Source organism: Apis mellifera, linkage group LG9 (genome assembly GCF_003254395.2).
Source record: "Apis mellifera strain DH4 linkage group LG9, Amel_HAv3.1, whole genome shotgun sequence".
Lineage (NCBI taxonomy): Eukaryota > Metazoa > Arthropoda > Insecta > Hymenoptera > Apidae > Apis > Apis mellifera.
In genome coordinates, this window is record NC_037646.1 from 895,961 (window position 1) to 912,777 (window position 16,817).

Consider the following 16,817-nt stretch of genomic DNA (forward strand, 5'->3'; position numbering starts at 1 on the left):
TTACAGTGTGTGCGAATTCGCGTAAATTATCAGAATTTTATTCTTCAAAAATTATTTCAATAAAATATGCGAAATTATATGAATAATTAAACAAATGAAATATTATGGTCATGATTATATATATATAACAATTATATCATTGATCAAACAAATTTAATTTTTGACCCATGTTCATGATCTAATAATCTAATATAATATTTTGAAAATTAATAATTAATAAATTTAATATACGAAAATTAGATTTTAAATATTTAGATCTATATTTTTTAATTCTATTAATAGCCGAATAATTTGATAATATTTTTAAAAAATATTTTCATTTTGAAATAACTTAGTAGATTTTGAAATAATATAATATAATATGATATTGAAATAATATTATATACATTATATATTATTTCAATAAAGTTTTTTATAAGAACTTTTTAAATTTATATAGATATGACAAACGATTCATGTAGTTTTCATAAAAATTCACTTATTTCATTGTTTGTGCAAATATACACAACAAAAAATATCCACAAAAATAATAATCTTATATTTTTTGAATAATTCATATATATAGTGTAAATAATCTGTTTGCAATATGTATAATTATACAAATAAGAATTTATTTCATTATCTAAATTTTTTACGTTGCTCATGTTCACAAGTATTCATATGAATTCGTATCTATTGTAACCATAGTTTAAGTCATTGTAATTATAAATAATATCAATAACATTATAAATGAAATTATTATATAACATTATTCGCAACTAATCGATAATATAAATAAAGAATAAGTAATAATGAAAATGACAATTAAAAATTATTTCAATATTAGAGGAAAGACAGGTTATAATAATAAAAATAGACAAATAGGATTAATATAAAATGTATTATAATAATCTTATATTTTAAGTATAAGTAGAAACAGATAGAAATCCCTTTTTCTTGTTCATGAAAAGACAAAAAAGGAGAACTCTCTGTTTCTTTAGAAAGAAAACTATTACAACAAGCGTTTCAAATAAAGTCCGTATTCCATCTTTTTTGTTACATTTTTTTATTTTTTTTATCATTTTCCTTTTTATTACTTCAACAAGAGAGAAAGAAAAGAATAAAAAGATATGAAAAGAAAATCAAAAGAGCCTTCTTTTCTTGAGTTTTAAATTTGCACTAATTATTAATTAATGAATTAATTAAATGAAGAATTTCTCTTCGATTCGGTGAAAAAGCTAATTTGTGATGACATGTATATATATATATATAATATATATATATATATATTATATAAATATATATATATATTTATATATTTATTTATATATTTATATATAAAAAATGACCGCCCATTGTTCACCTATTCGCACCTTCTTTCTTTTTGCAAAGTCTTTTTAACAAGTAGCTTCAAAATGCTTCGTAAAAAAGAAAAGATTTCTCATGTGAGAAGAGAAATTTTTTCCCTTTTTTTTTGTTCATTTTCTTTTTTTTTTTTTTATTTGTTTAAATAAAGCGAATACTAAACATGCGTTAAAAAATCGATTGTACCCCTTGATTAATTGAAACATGGAGGAGAAACTTCGTATGCATAGCATACAAACATAAAATACAAACGCATCTTATGTTTCCCATATCTATGCACTATAACAACGTATTTAATATAATCATATTTTTATAAAATATAACCAAAACTCTTGAGAACAGAGATTTTTAAAATATAAGTTAATTAACATAAAAATAATTCAACGATTTATTATTGCTTTTATAGTGTCCAACTTTCAGTTTATCGCAGTTTATTCACAGCAAAACTTGCAACATATATAAATCGTATGTTAAACGAAAACAAAAGTGCACATTACTTAAAATGCACAGTTCTCGAAATCGATTTATTTTCTAAATTGCATCTAGCAGTTAAAATTAATCTCTTTCAACACTATATCGATTTTATATGGCGTATTTTAAGATAGCTTAATCAATTATATGATAATTCCTCCTGGTATTTCATCATAAAATGTGAGAAATAGAAATGTGATTCATGGTATTGTTCGAGCATTGTTAAAAAATTATCAAAAATTATCACAATTCGCGATTCGTTTTCTTCAAGAAATTCTCTTGAATATCTTTTTTTTTTCTTGTTTCTTATAGAAAAAGCGAGGGAAAAGATAGTTTCTCCTCCAGGATAAAAGAGTTCGTATAAGTAATCAGTAAAAAAGAGAGACCGGCAGCGACGGAGGGAAACGAAGGTGGTCGTCAAGGAGTAAAATCACAGAAGTACTCGCAACGTACAGCGAGTGAAGGAGACCGAAGGTAAAAAGTAGAAGGTGACGGTCGAGGATATGCCGGTTAAAGGGTCAGAGTATAGTGCATCGTGCAAGCCAACTTGGTGGTTTCCTTTGTGGCTCGGATGCTTTCAGCTGATGTCCTCCTCCCTTCGGTGGATTTGACGCCTCCTATTTTAAAATAATTTCATTAAATAATAATTTCATATATTATATGAATCATTTAAAAAAAATGATTCAATGTTGTTATTTATTTATTCTTTATAGTTTTGATTAATTAATTCTTTGTTTTGATTCATTATTATACATCAATACTTTAAAACGAATATTACATCATTATTTTTATAAATTTTTATTTATCAATTTATTTATTAATTTTATGTAATATTGTATTTGTCACGATTAATATACAGTTTTTCATAGTTTACGGAAATCAAAGTACCTCAATTCTGCTAATATCATAAAAAGATCAAACAAAATATTTTTTCTTCAACAAATAAAATTTTAATATTTATTAATAAATATATATTATTTAGCAAAATTTCAAAATTAAAATTTAACTGCAAATTCATTAGAAATGCATTTTCATAAAACTTATTATTCGTGTAAAAATGTCGATTATTTTCTAAAAAATATTTAAAATAAAATTTAAAATAAAATTATTAAAAAAAATTCTATATGATATAATTTATAAGAGATTATAAATGTAAAAATTTATTAGATTAGTAGAAATTTATTTAAATCTTCCTAGATAGAGATTTTAGTTTAATTCAAATCCCCTCATATTTTTTTTTTGTTCTAATGAATTATCATTTTTTTTAAATTATTTATTTTTCAAATAAACTCAAATTATTAAATATAGTAATGTTTTAAAATTTTTACATTATCTATGAAATCAACTTATCGATATTATGAACATTTTCATATTTTGATGATTTTTAAATATGTTAGACAAGATTTTGAATAAAATCTTTTTCTTTTGTACATATAACTGACGTTTTATTTTAATTTAATTGGTAAAAAATAGTTACAAATATTATTATATTAAATTTCTATATAAATCCTTTGTGTATATATTTAAAAAATTTATAAAATAAACATGGATGGATGAATGATCAATGGATAAATACTAAGGAATGAATATCCAAATTTTAATATAGCAATTATTTTATAAATATCTTAAAAACTAAAATCAGTTTTACATATATATATAATTGTTCAAAATCTTTTCTAAAAATCCATAATGATATTATACATCAATAAATGCACTGTCTAATATTAATAAGCATTTCTTAAATTTTATTTAGTTTCTCATTTAAAATAATTGGCTTCAAAATTTACGAAAATTATGAAAATCAAAAATCAAATATATACGATAAATAAAAAAACTAATTTCAAAATTAAAGATTCAACTAAATTGATATCTAATTTGAAAAAAATAAATTGAAAAAAATAAAATTTAGAATTTTTGCTTTTTCAATTAAATCTATCATTTTTTAAATAATTGAAATTAAAAATAAGATTGAAATTACAAATTTTTGTAATTTAATTGAAAAATAAATTCAACAAGAATTAATAATAAATTTCTTATTTTTTAAAATACACTTAGATATTGATATAATTAATAATGAAAATTAAGATATTTTAATTTCTGTAAACTATTATATCTATAATTAAGTTATAAGAAATAATGTTAATCATTGTACAATTTTATTATAACTTAACTATTATTATACATAAATTAGAAATGATTTGTATAATAAAAGAATTTTAAAGGTAACAACATTGAAATATTAAAAAACAATACAAATAAAATTTATATTTAATAATACTTGTATGAATATTAATAATTTCAATTATTTTTATGCATAAATTTGTATCATTAATATTCACCATAAATAGTTTATAAATATTTATAAATAAACTTAGAAGAGATATTGATAAATAGTGTTTTTCTATTATATTATATATGATATTATATGATATTATTATCTTATATTTTATATGATATTATTAAAATTTTGAATTATAATCTATGTAATATCACTTATGTAATATTCCAATATTTATATACAAATTTTTTCATAAAAAAAATAAATATAAAAATATTAGGATATTATCAAATGTTCAAGAATAACATAATTATAGATTAAAATCAAAAGTTGATTATACTTGTAAAAATGTTTATATTTAGTTATGCATTAAAAATGAATCATATTAAAATATATATTTTTATAACAAAATTACTTTTGTTATTTCTCAATAAAATTTATTTTTAAAATTTTTATTTTAAACTTTTTACAAATTAAATAAAAATAAATAATGGACAAATAATTTAATAAAATATAAACAGTTAACATAAAATTAGTATTATATAAAAGTACAAAAAATAGTAGTATAAAAGCAATAATAAAAAATGATATCTACGTATTGATTATTGTTATGCGTTAACATAAATTGCACATAAATTGCTAAATGCATATTATTGTATATTAAAAGCAAAATTATGTAAAAAGTATATTTCAACATGCAAAAAAATAATTATGCATTAAAGAGAATGCAAATGAATATGATAATGACTAATAATAATATTAATAGTTACACTGAATCAAAAAATATATTTTTTATTTATAATATGAAATATTTTAAAATGTCTGAAAAAACAATTTATTAATTAAAAAATTAAAATAATTAATTGACAATAAATGAAAAATTATTTTTTAGTATTTTGATACAGTGTAATAAATGTTAATAGTTAAATTACAAGTGAATATGCAAAATATGTAATATTTAGAGAGAGAGAAAGAGTTACCTTCTGCCGAGACAGACCCGCACCAAACACAGAGAAACAGACACAGGAAACAAAGAAATGGTTAATTATTATAAAAATATGGTAGAACAAATCTACGAAAGCAACTACATTATATATAGATAAATATCAGTTTTAATTTCTGGAAAATCATGAATCAAATTCCAGAATTACCACTGAAAAATATTAATTTTATATAATATATATAATATATTTTAAGAGTGTTAATATATTTGAGATACTTTTTGAGGGTTGATTTTAAAAACCAATATATAAATTGGTATATAAAAATATCAATTAAAACTTATTTATAAAATTATAAATAATTTAAATTTATATTAAATGAAACGAGTTTATATTAGAGATTAAATAAGACGACGTGTGATGAAAATAGAGCTGTTTCGCTATATTTCGCTTCATTTAAGATAAATTTTAATTAAATAAATCTTAATACTGATATTTTTGTAAATTAATTTTTGTATTTTTAATATTTAATTTCTAAAATTGATTCTTAAATTGATCCTCTGAAAAATATTTCAGGAATATATTATCATTCTATACATACGTTTACTGATTTCTTTATACTTAACCTCTTAACGCTCATACCCACACATATATAGTCATGTCAAAGCATCAATTCTGCATAAACTTCTATTAGAAATACTTTTTATACAAGTCAATTTGAAGATTGCAATTATAAATTTTTCTAAGATATATATTATCTTTTTATTTTATTATTTTTCGTATATGAAATAAATAAACAATAATAAATATAAAGAATTTTTTAGTCGACTGTTATTATTTATTTATTAGAATTCAATAATTAGCGTATAATGCACTTTTTTTCTAATGTTTTTAATGATTTTGAAATTTTTATTTATTATTGTTTTTATCATTACATCGCTATCTTATTATGTAAAAGGATTTTATAACACAAAATTCTATTTCATAAGAAAATAATCTACAATATTTATATTTTTTTAACAATAATTAAAAATTTACAATATTTTTAATTAAATGTATTATAATTATGAATTTTCAATTTCAATTAAATGTAATTATACTTGAATGTAATAAATAAACAATCTAATAACAAGATCTCTGATATGAAGTATATAAATATATTACAAAACTATATAACTATATAAGAAATTATGTAAAAAAAAATTCATATATTTTTGGATGGCAAATAAATTTAAACGTTAAGAGGTTAAATTAATAAGAAAAAAAAAATTAAATTATATAATAAGAATTATCTATTCTTATTTTTAAAAATAAGTCTTTAATTTATTTTTAATTCAAATATTATATATTTAAAGATAATTTTAATATAATTATTAAATAGTATTTTTCCATATATTAAAAATTATTTCCTTTATTAATTTATTTCAATATGCAAATTAATCCAAAAATTCTGTAAATATTATTTTTCAATATTTTATATATATATATATATATATATATATATATACACATACACAAATACACACGCGCGCGCGTGAAGAAAGAAGAAAATGAATTATATATATAATAATATATATATAAAATAACGTTAATATCTTAAAGTTATACGCAATAAATAATAATAAATCAAAAATTTTAAAAAATGTCACAAAAAGTGACATTTTTATGCTAATAAAATTATTTTTTCTAGAACATAATAATATTCTAGAAATTTGAAGATTATTTTTATTTCTTTTAATTAAACTTTTTTTTAATTTTCTAATAGAAACTTTAAATGTATATATATGTTTATTTTAATATAATATTATAGGAAAAATATTAATATATAATAAATGATATAATAAATGAATATAATAAATATTATAAAAAATTATATAATAAATAAATAATATTATAAAAAAAGATACTCAAAATTTTAAAAAATAAGAAAAAAATAACAAATAATTACAAAAGAATTTATTACAATTTTTCCTTAAAATTTATACACATATATTTTTCTAAATTTTTGTGACTAAGTAATCAGAATCAATTCTATTCTAATATTATAAGTTAGTATATTAATAAATCTAATCAATATAAAATATTTAAGTTAGTATTCATTTATTTTTCAATTTTTTATTTAATATTACAAGATATCTATTATTACAATTCTCTCTAGTCTATTATTCTAAGAAATCATTATTAATTTTATTTAAAAAAATAAAGATGACTTCTAAATCTTTCAAGCATCATCATATAGGAAAACATATCATCAATAATTATATACTATGCAATTTTTTTCATAAAAATTTTATCATTTCATTTTATATAATATAGAATATAATATGCAATTAATATATAAACTCATATTTAATATGATTTTATGAATTTTAAAATCAACATTTTATATATCTTAGTTTATTAATCTTTTTTTATTAATAAAATAATTTACTTAATATATCATTGAAAAAAAAGTTTCATACTTTTTGTATTTCTAGATAAAAGACATTCTAAAAAAATTGTATTGATTGCAAAATCACAAAGAATTAGATTTATAATTTATATAATACTGTCTTATAATTAATATGATATTTAAAAATTAATTAAAAATTATTATATATATAAACTAAAAATAATTATATTTGTTTATATTTTTTTTTTTAGAAAAATATTTTTTCTAAATAATATTATACTTTTAAACTTTTTTCTTAAAAATAATTTTATTCAAAAAAATGAAATATTATTAATTTGTTGAAAGATTAAAAATCTAAATAAAGTATAATAAATATAAATAATATAAATAAAATAAATTTTTATATTCAAGTCACATAATTTTAATAGGAGAATAGATAAAATATATGATTATCTATTATGATTTATAATACATATTAAATTAATAAAAAAAAAATTTATATTTTAATTTAATAAATTATATTTTTTTTAAGTATTTCAATTAATTTTAAAAAAATTAAAAATTTTATTAAATTTTTTCTTATTATTATTTTATATATATACTTTTATAGTATTATAATATATACTTTTATAATATTATACATATTATTTATGAATTTTTTTTCCATTACTCTAGTTACAGAAAAAATAATAACATTGAAAAAAGATATTTACCAGTTTTTTTTCCATTTTAGCTTTAATATCTCGTGCAAGAGTATAAAATGCCTCTTCAACATTAATGCTGGATTTAGCAGATGTTTCCATAAATTTGATTCCATATTCAACAGCAAGTTGCTCTCCTCGTTCTTTCGAAACTTGTCGCTTTTCTGTAAGTTCACACTTATTGCCCAATAACATTTTTTCAACATCTGCTGAGGCATTTTCTTCAATGTTTCTAATCCAATTCTTTATGTTCTCAAAACTTTTTTCATTGGTTACATCATAAACTAACATTATACCCATTGCACCACGATAATATGCTGTAGTTATAGTACGAAACCTTTCTTGTCCTGCTGTATCCCTTAAAAAAATATAGGACAATTTTATTTATATGAAAAATAATAGAATTATATATAAAAAAATATTAAAAGATTGAAAGTGAAATATATTATTATATAGAATAAATCTAACTTAATTATTCTATTTATCTTCATTAATGATAATTGAAAAAATATTCATAGAAATGTTGTACATAACTTGAACAGTCTGATATTTCTTTTCATAAATTTTATTTTTATTATTTAAAATTATTTATAAAATTGTTTATAAAATTTAAATAAGTATATCTGAATATATCTTTTTATTTTATTTAGAATATTATTTTAGTAAAAATAAAATAATTCATTTAAAAAAATATTATTAATATGGAAATTTTAAGAAATATAATCTTATAAAGAAAAATTATTTAATAAATATTTTATATTAAATTTTTATTTAAGAAAAGCATTATTATTTAAGATTATTATTTAAATATTATAATTAATTATTATTAAATAATTTTTTATTATATATCTTTCTTTTTTATTATAAAAAATTATAGAAATATTTTAAATTTTTATTTTAAATGTGTTTTTGTATTAATTTTTTTTGATGTATTTTTGTATTAATATAATTTTATATCAATTCATTTATAAAACTTAATTCTTTTTAAGAAATAAAGATTGTCTAAAATTAACATTATTATTCTTTTATCAAAATTAATTATTTTTTATCATTCTTTTTAAATAGAATGATATATATGATATATGAATCATTCATTATTTAAAATATTGTCATCATATATTTAAATCTTAGAAGTTTCTTTTATGTAAGATATTTTTTATTATGTATATAAAATTTCTTAATTATACATATAAAATATATATATATATTTCAAGAAAATTTTATTAAGTTTAATGATAGCTATATAAATAATAAATAATTAACTCTTTAAAAAATGAAAAAGAATATCTCAAATTTATTTCAAAAATTTAATTACTAATAAATATTTAAACATTTATAAACATTTATAAACATTTATTATTCCAATATATATATATATATATATATGTTAATATCTATAATAATACAACTGTTAATTATCTTTTATATGATATTTGTATATTATATTGTAACATTAAAATATACTAAATATAATATATACTAAATTTTATAATAATTTAATACACACATTTATTATATTGTAAATTTTTATAAATTTATAAAATTTAATCTAATTACTTATTACTTACCATATTTGTAGTTTTATTTTCTTGCCATCTAATTCTATGGTTCTTATTTTAAAATCAATTCCTGAAAGCATGAAACAAATATGAAATAGAAATTATTAATAAAAAAAAAAATATTGACGAATAAATTATTAATGTAATTTTTTAATTTTTGAAAATTATCATATTATCATATTATCAAATTATCATATAATATTTTAAACATTAATAAACATTAAAAGTATTTTTGTAGAAACATTAGATTGCATCCTAAATTTAAAAAAATTAAAATTAAATAAATATCTAACTCTAATAAATATAAAAACTATAATATCTGTTTAATATTTATGTTTTTTAAAAATATTTTTTATTTCATTTAATCAAAATTGATATAAATCAAAATTACAAATTTATTATAAATTATATTTATAAATATTTACAAAAAATCTATAATGTATTTAGAATATATAAATATATATTTATATTAAGATAAATTTATTATTTTATACAATTATATAAAATTTATTTTCAAAAAAGAGAACAAATATACTAAGAATCATATTTAACAAAAAAATATATAAAAATCTGTTTCTGTTTATAACTTTTTTAACAATACAACCATTCAATTGCATAATACATCCTTTATCTTATTTGTTGATTGAAATTATTTAATTTAATTATTAAAAATATATTAAAAAAATATTAATTTTTATAAATTATTAAAATTTTCATTTTAAATATATTTATATAAATAAAAAAATAACCATAATAATTATTTCATGTATTTAAATATTATAAAAATTAAAATATTTATAAATATAATATTAATAACAAATTACAATATTTGTAATTTTCATAATATTTAACTAATATTTAACTATATATATATAATTTTATTTATATAATTTTATAATAAAAATATAATAATAATTAATTTATTAAATAATTAAATAAATAATTTATATTAATGAATTACATTTACACAAATTTACATCAATGAAAAAATTATATTCAATAAAAAAAATTAAATTTTTTAATTTTTATTTTATATCATACATTTTTATCAAGTAAATAATTTAAATGAATATAATAATAAATGAAATAATAATATATAATATAATAATATATAATAATATCAAATATTATGATATATCTAATAGATCTTATTTTTCATATAAGTATCAGTATCTTTTTCAATTTACTTGATACAATGATATTAGAGATTTGATTAGCAAATAGAAGATTTATATAAATAAATCTTTAATTATATTTAATAATTAATAATAAATTTTAATAATAAAAAAATATATATTATTATTAATATCATTAAAATTTTTATATATTATTTATGATATAAGTATAAAATAGTTTTTATATTTATTTCATATTTAAATTATAATATCATAGTATTAATATTATATTAAGTATTTTATAAAAATTTTTTAATTATAATACAAATTATAAAAAAAATTATAAAAATATATTAAAAATATTTTTAATTTATTTATTTAAAAATTTGTGAAGTTTTTCAATTATAATATATAATTTAAAAAAATTTGAAAAATCAAAGAATAAATAAAAAATATTAATATTTAGATATTAAATATTTAGCAATTAAATTTTAAATAACAATAAGTTAGTGAATAGACAAGTTATAAGTTAGTGAATAGAGTAAGTAAATGAATGAAGACAAATAAATAAGAATAAAGATAAATGAATAAAATATTATTATTATGAAAATTAAATAATTAGTAATACTTAAATAATAATATTTAATTTTAATATTAATATTTACATGTGACATTATATTATTGCTCCCAAACAAAAAATTAATTATATTAAATAATTATATTAATGAATATGAATATGAATAAATAAACTATTATATTGAAAACTATAATATATATGAATATAAATATATGAAAATATATTATATTATAATAGATAAATGAATATATAGATAAGAATTTATAAAGTTGCACGAATATTTCATAAAATATATAAATAGATAAGTATTTATATAGAAATAAAAATATATTACAAAAATATGTATATATAAAATTGTTAAAGATAGAAAATCAAAAAAATAAAATTGATTATTAGTATAAATTAAATTAATATAAATTAATATAAATTAGTATAAATAAAGTTATAAATATTTTTCTAAAAATAAATTTTACTGAATAAAAAAAAGTCAATTTATTACAAATTAAAATATATAAATTATAAATACAAACTAATATGCAAACTACATTATTGAAACATTTTTACACAACTATTACTACAATAATATTAAATTTATTCAACAAATGATCATTGCATAAGCAATGAAAATCTAATTTCTTTTAAAGAAATCTATTCTCAAAAAAATCAAATAATCATTTATTTATACTTCTAAAATAAAAATTAAGATAAAAACATTTCAAAAATATTCTTTTAATAATTATTCTCTTTCAATTGTATATAATATGTATAAAATATAAATTCATAAAAATTTTATGAATAATTTATGTACACACTTATATATACATATAAACATAAAGTAACATTTTGAAAAATATTTAATCGTCAAATTCAAATTTAAAATCTTCATATCAATAAATGAATAAAAGCAAAAAAAAAAAGGCAAATCAGGCAAAAAAAGAAAAGAAAAAGGATATAATAACTTACCAATGGTCGAGATGAAGGTCGTGTTGAAAGCATCCTCAGAGAACCTGAAGAGGACGCACGTCTTGCCGACCCCTGAATCACCAATCAGCAACAACTTGAACAAATAATCATATGTCTTCGCCATACTCTTTGTTTTTAGTCACTCTATTTCACGTAATTTCGTTCACACTTCTTTTATTCCTTCTTTTATTCTTTTAGCTCTCTATACAATCTTTTCAAGAGATCGTGATCCTTGGAATTCCAATGACGCACCCTTTAAACTTAAAAGAGCACTCTTAGTTCAATATTTTTGTACTATTGCAATAATATTGGATTCACAGAATGCCTAAAGATGAAATTATCGTAAGAATTTGTTCGAATAAGACGAAACTCGCGTGATAAAGCACGTAAAAACATCTGTCAGAAAAAGCAATGACAGCCATTGGTAAGTACAACTTTTTCTCTGCTGTTGTGGCCAGCCTTCTGACTGCACTACGCTACCACAGGTGATGCGCGCATGTATATACGCATACGCAACACGTGTGTCGAAAACAAGCTGAATCTTTACGTAAGCATATATTATGGCGCATTCATATAGAATTGATAATTTTCCAATAATAAATCAAATTTTGACGAATAATTGTATTCATTAATTAAATATATAAAAATTTAAAATAATGTTTCTTTTGAGATTTAAATTTATAATCTATAAAATAAAAAATATATTAAAATTTTACATCAATTTTTTTATTTTTCTTTGTATTTAATTTTTTTTTAATTTAATCTAAATATATTAAAAAACATATTTTATTTATTTTGTTAAAAAATGTATGAAATTATAATATATTTATTTAATTAAATTTTTAATAATATTTTAATGAAATAAACAAACAATTTAACAATAATAAAATGTAAAATCTAAATAGAATGGTACATAATATAAATAAAAAAATAAAAAGAATAATAAAATATATATATAATAATTTTTAAACTTAAAATAAATAAATAAGATAATATTATTATATAAAATAGATTTGAAAAATATTTTTATATAATATAATTTTAAATATAATGTTTTAAATATTAAATTTAAATTTTGAGAAAATATGAAAAGACAATATTCATGAATGTTTTGATATTACGTAGGAATAGAAATACATACATAGGAATAGAATAGGATATTACATATCCTAGAAATTGATTGATAAAAATTATATTGAAATTAATGAAATTTGATGATTTCAAACACTTTCTTTATTTGTGAAAATTTTTATTTCATTTTTATTACAGAACACAATATATATTATTAAAAACAAATTCTTAATTTGTTAAAACATTAACCAATTACAGAAAGTGTAGAATTATTACACACGGAAATATTGATATAAACCAGTGAAACATAAAACACAACAATCAAGTTAAGGTAATATGTATCCAAATTATTTTATTCAATGATCATGAATAAGATATAATTCGATTTTATTATAATTTTTTATAACAATAATTATTCGACATATTTAAATACATATTACTTCAATTTATTTATTAACGAGTTGCTAACAATACTTAACATTATAACGCAACGTGACAAATCTATATGTTCTGATTGGCCAATATTTTTTTATTAATAACTCGTTAAAAAAATCAAAACAAAAATTTTCGTAAAAGAAAAAATTGAAATTTAGAAATTATCAATTAAATTATCAATTAAATTTTATGGTTGATTTCCGATACTTTGTATATTCTTATCTTATTTTTCAGTAAAAATAATGATGAAATAATTTTCTGAAACTATTGATATTTTTTTTTTATTAGTATCTCGTATATACAACGGAATCATCAACTAGATTTTTTTACAGATTTTATACATATATTGCAAATTCTACTGAGCACATTGCAATTGAGTATTTCTAATTGACATCATTTATTGTTAGCATCATATTAAATTTATATTAAAAATATTAAAAAGAAAAATTTATATTAAAATTAAATCTATCTAAAAAAAAGTATATATCGACATTAATTCAGATAAATATATCCACGTATTCTATATAATCGATCAATCGAACTATCTGCATTTCAAGAATTAAAAAATAATATATTCATATAATTATATTAATATTTTGTATAATATTTATATATAATATATCAATTTTTTTAAATATTTTATAGATAATATATTAATCAATTAACATTAATTGATATTGATATATCGATTTTTTTAATATTTCTATTTATAGGAGAAATCTATATGTACATACATGTAAATTCATATATATTTATATTGTATATATAAATTGCTTTTTCAATGAATATTGTCTATTATTTTGTCATAAAGTATAATTCTCCAAATAATTAAATTTTTTTTCTATGTATCATTTGCCAAATTAAATAAATGAATCAAATTTCGTAAAAATATTAGAATTTATATAATATTATATAAAATATATCAGTAAGTATAAGTTTTATCAATTATTTATTTTTATAAAAATGAATTATATTTATTAATTATTTAATTATTTTGTATACATTATGTTTATGTTCTATATATGTTTATTATTGCATTATTTATAATAATAATTCCATAAATAAGTTATTATATGAAAAACTACTTTCTTATTTATAAATTATAAATTTGATCTTAATTTTTTTACATTTTTAATTACGTATTTTTATTTACATTTACATTGTTACATTGTTACATTCTTAATTACATTTTGTTTATATTTAATAAATTTATTAAACTACGTATAAATTATCTAATTTTATTGATTATTACAATAAAATAAGAAATGCAATATTTTAAAAAATAAAAAAAGACATGATAGAAAATATTAATAAGTTTCTAAAAAATTCTTGATTAAAAGAGAAGTTATGTTGTTAGATTTTATTATTATTATTATTTATAAAAATTAAAAACTACATATTTTTATATAACATAATTATAAAAAAAATAACAATATAAATTTAAAAAAAACGTAGAAAAATTGAATTTAAAAAAAAATTAAAGTCATAAAATTTTATATTTTATATAAAAATATAAAAAATATTTTCCAAAAAAAAATTTGTTTTTTTTAAATAATCACTGATTTAAATAGATGAAATCGTTTAAATAATCATTGAAATTGCTAATTATTAACTTATTAAGTTAACTTGCATATTTATAATAATGAATCATATTATTGAAAATTTCAATGTTATTATGAAAAATATTCTTATTAAATAATTTTTATTTATTAAAAAGTAATAAAATTTATATCAAGGTTTACTTATTTTCATTATTCTTTTTCTATAATAATAGCAAAGTTCTTAATTATTCATTATAAATCATTTTATAGCAATAATAGTAAATTAAAAAAATAAAATAACTATAGTAAAAGAAATAAATCAAAATATATAAATTTATATTAATATATGGAAATTTCAATATTAAACAAAAAATTATAAAAAGTATCATAAAATTTTAATATTAAATGAGAAATTATGAAAAATATTAGACAATCAATTATATATTATTATACATTGAATAGATTATATATTTCCCTTTATATCTTATATATAATTTTTTTTACTTTAATGAGAGATATATGTTCTAATAAATATTTCTGATTCTTTATGAAATTATTATTTTATATATATTTTTCATGTGTATATTATTTTGTATTTTTTTAATTCATTTATTTATGTACTATTATTATTAATTAGAAATTACAATAATAATATAATCACAAGCTAAATAATCTTTAATAATTATTAATAAAAATTATTTTTTAATGATTATCTGTATTATTATTTTTTAATAATTATGTATAATTTAATGATTATCTTAAAGTATTTTATAATTTTATTATAATGTTTTTTCAGTTTATATATTATATATTATATATTATAAGATTTTATAAAATAATTATTTTATTTATAAAATAATCATCATAAATATGAGTTAAATAATCATTTTAAATTAATTTTTGCAATTTTATATTCTAATTGAATATAAAAATATCTTTATATTTTTTAAAACATTTTAAATTAAAAATCAATTTAAATATAGACAAAAATATTTGATCTTATTTTTAAAAAAATAATAGAAATAAATAATTAAAAAATTTTTAAATTATCATTTATAAAAAAAATATATATAAATATAAATAAATATATATATATATATATATATATATATATATATATAGGAAATATATATATATAGGAAAAAAAACAAATGATAAGAAAAAAAAAGAAAAAAACAAAAATTAAAGTCAGACATATAAAGTAATATATGAATAGTCATTTATATATTCCTCTCAATTATGATAATATAATAAATTTTTTGTATATAATTTTTTAAGTCTTATTAAAAAAATAAATATATTACAAAAAATATTTTTAAATAAAAAATTTTATTTTTTGGAGTTTTTAAGATCATTAATTTTTATGTAAATGTATATTTTTTTATACTTGGTTTAAGTTATAATAAGTGATATGAAAATAAATTCAATG

General features: G+C 16.2%; 1 protein-coding gene across 2 annotated transcripts; it reads right to left on the minus strand.

Moving 5' to 3' along the window:
- Window positions 1-861: 861 nt before the first annotated feature.
- LOC100576085 (ras-related protein Rab-8A) lies at window positions 862-12,829 on the minus strand. Of its 2 annotated transcripts, XM_026442788.1 has the most exons (5): window positions 12,342-12,829; window positions 9,696-9,756; window positions 8,140-8,485; window positions 5,074-5,076; window positions 862-2,432 (listed from the first exon to the last, which is right to left on the minus strand). In XM_026442788.1, the coding sequence occupies exons 1-5, from the start codon at window positions 12,463-12,465 to the stop codon at window positions 2,334-2,336; spliced, it is 633 nt and encodes a 210-aa protein (XP_026298573.1). In that variant the 5' UTR covers window positions 12,466-12,829; the 3' UTR covers window positions 862-2,333. The 2 variants fall into 2 exon arrangements, with proteins under 2 accessions (XP_026298573.1, XP_026298574.1); XM_026442789.1 differs by lacking the exon at window positions 5,074-5,076.
- Between the last annotated feature and the right edge of the window lie 3,988 nt (window positions 12,830-16,817).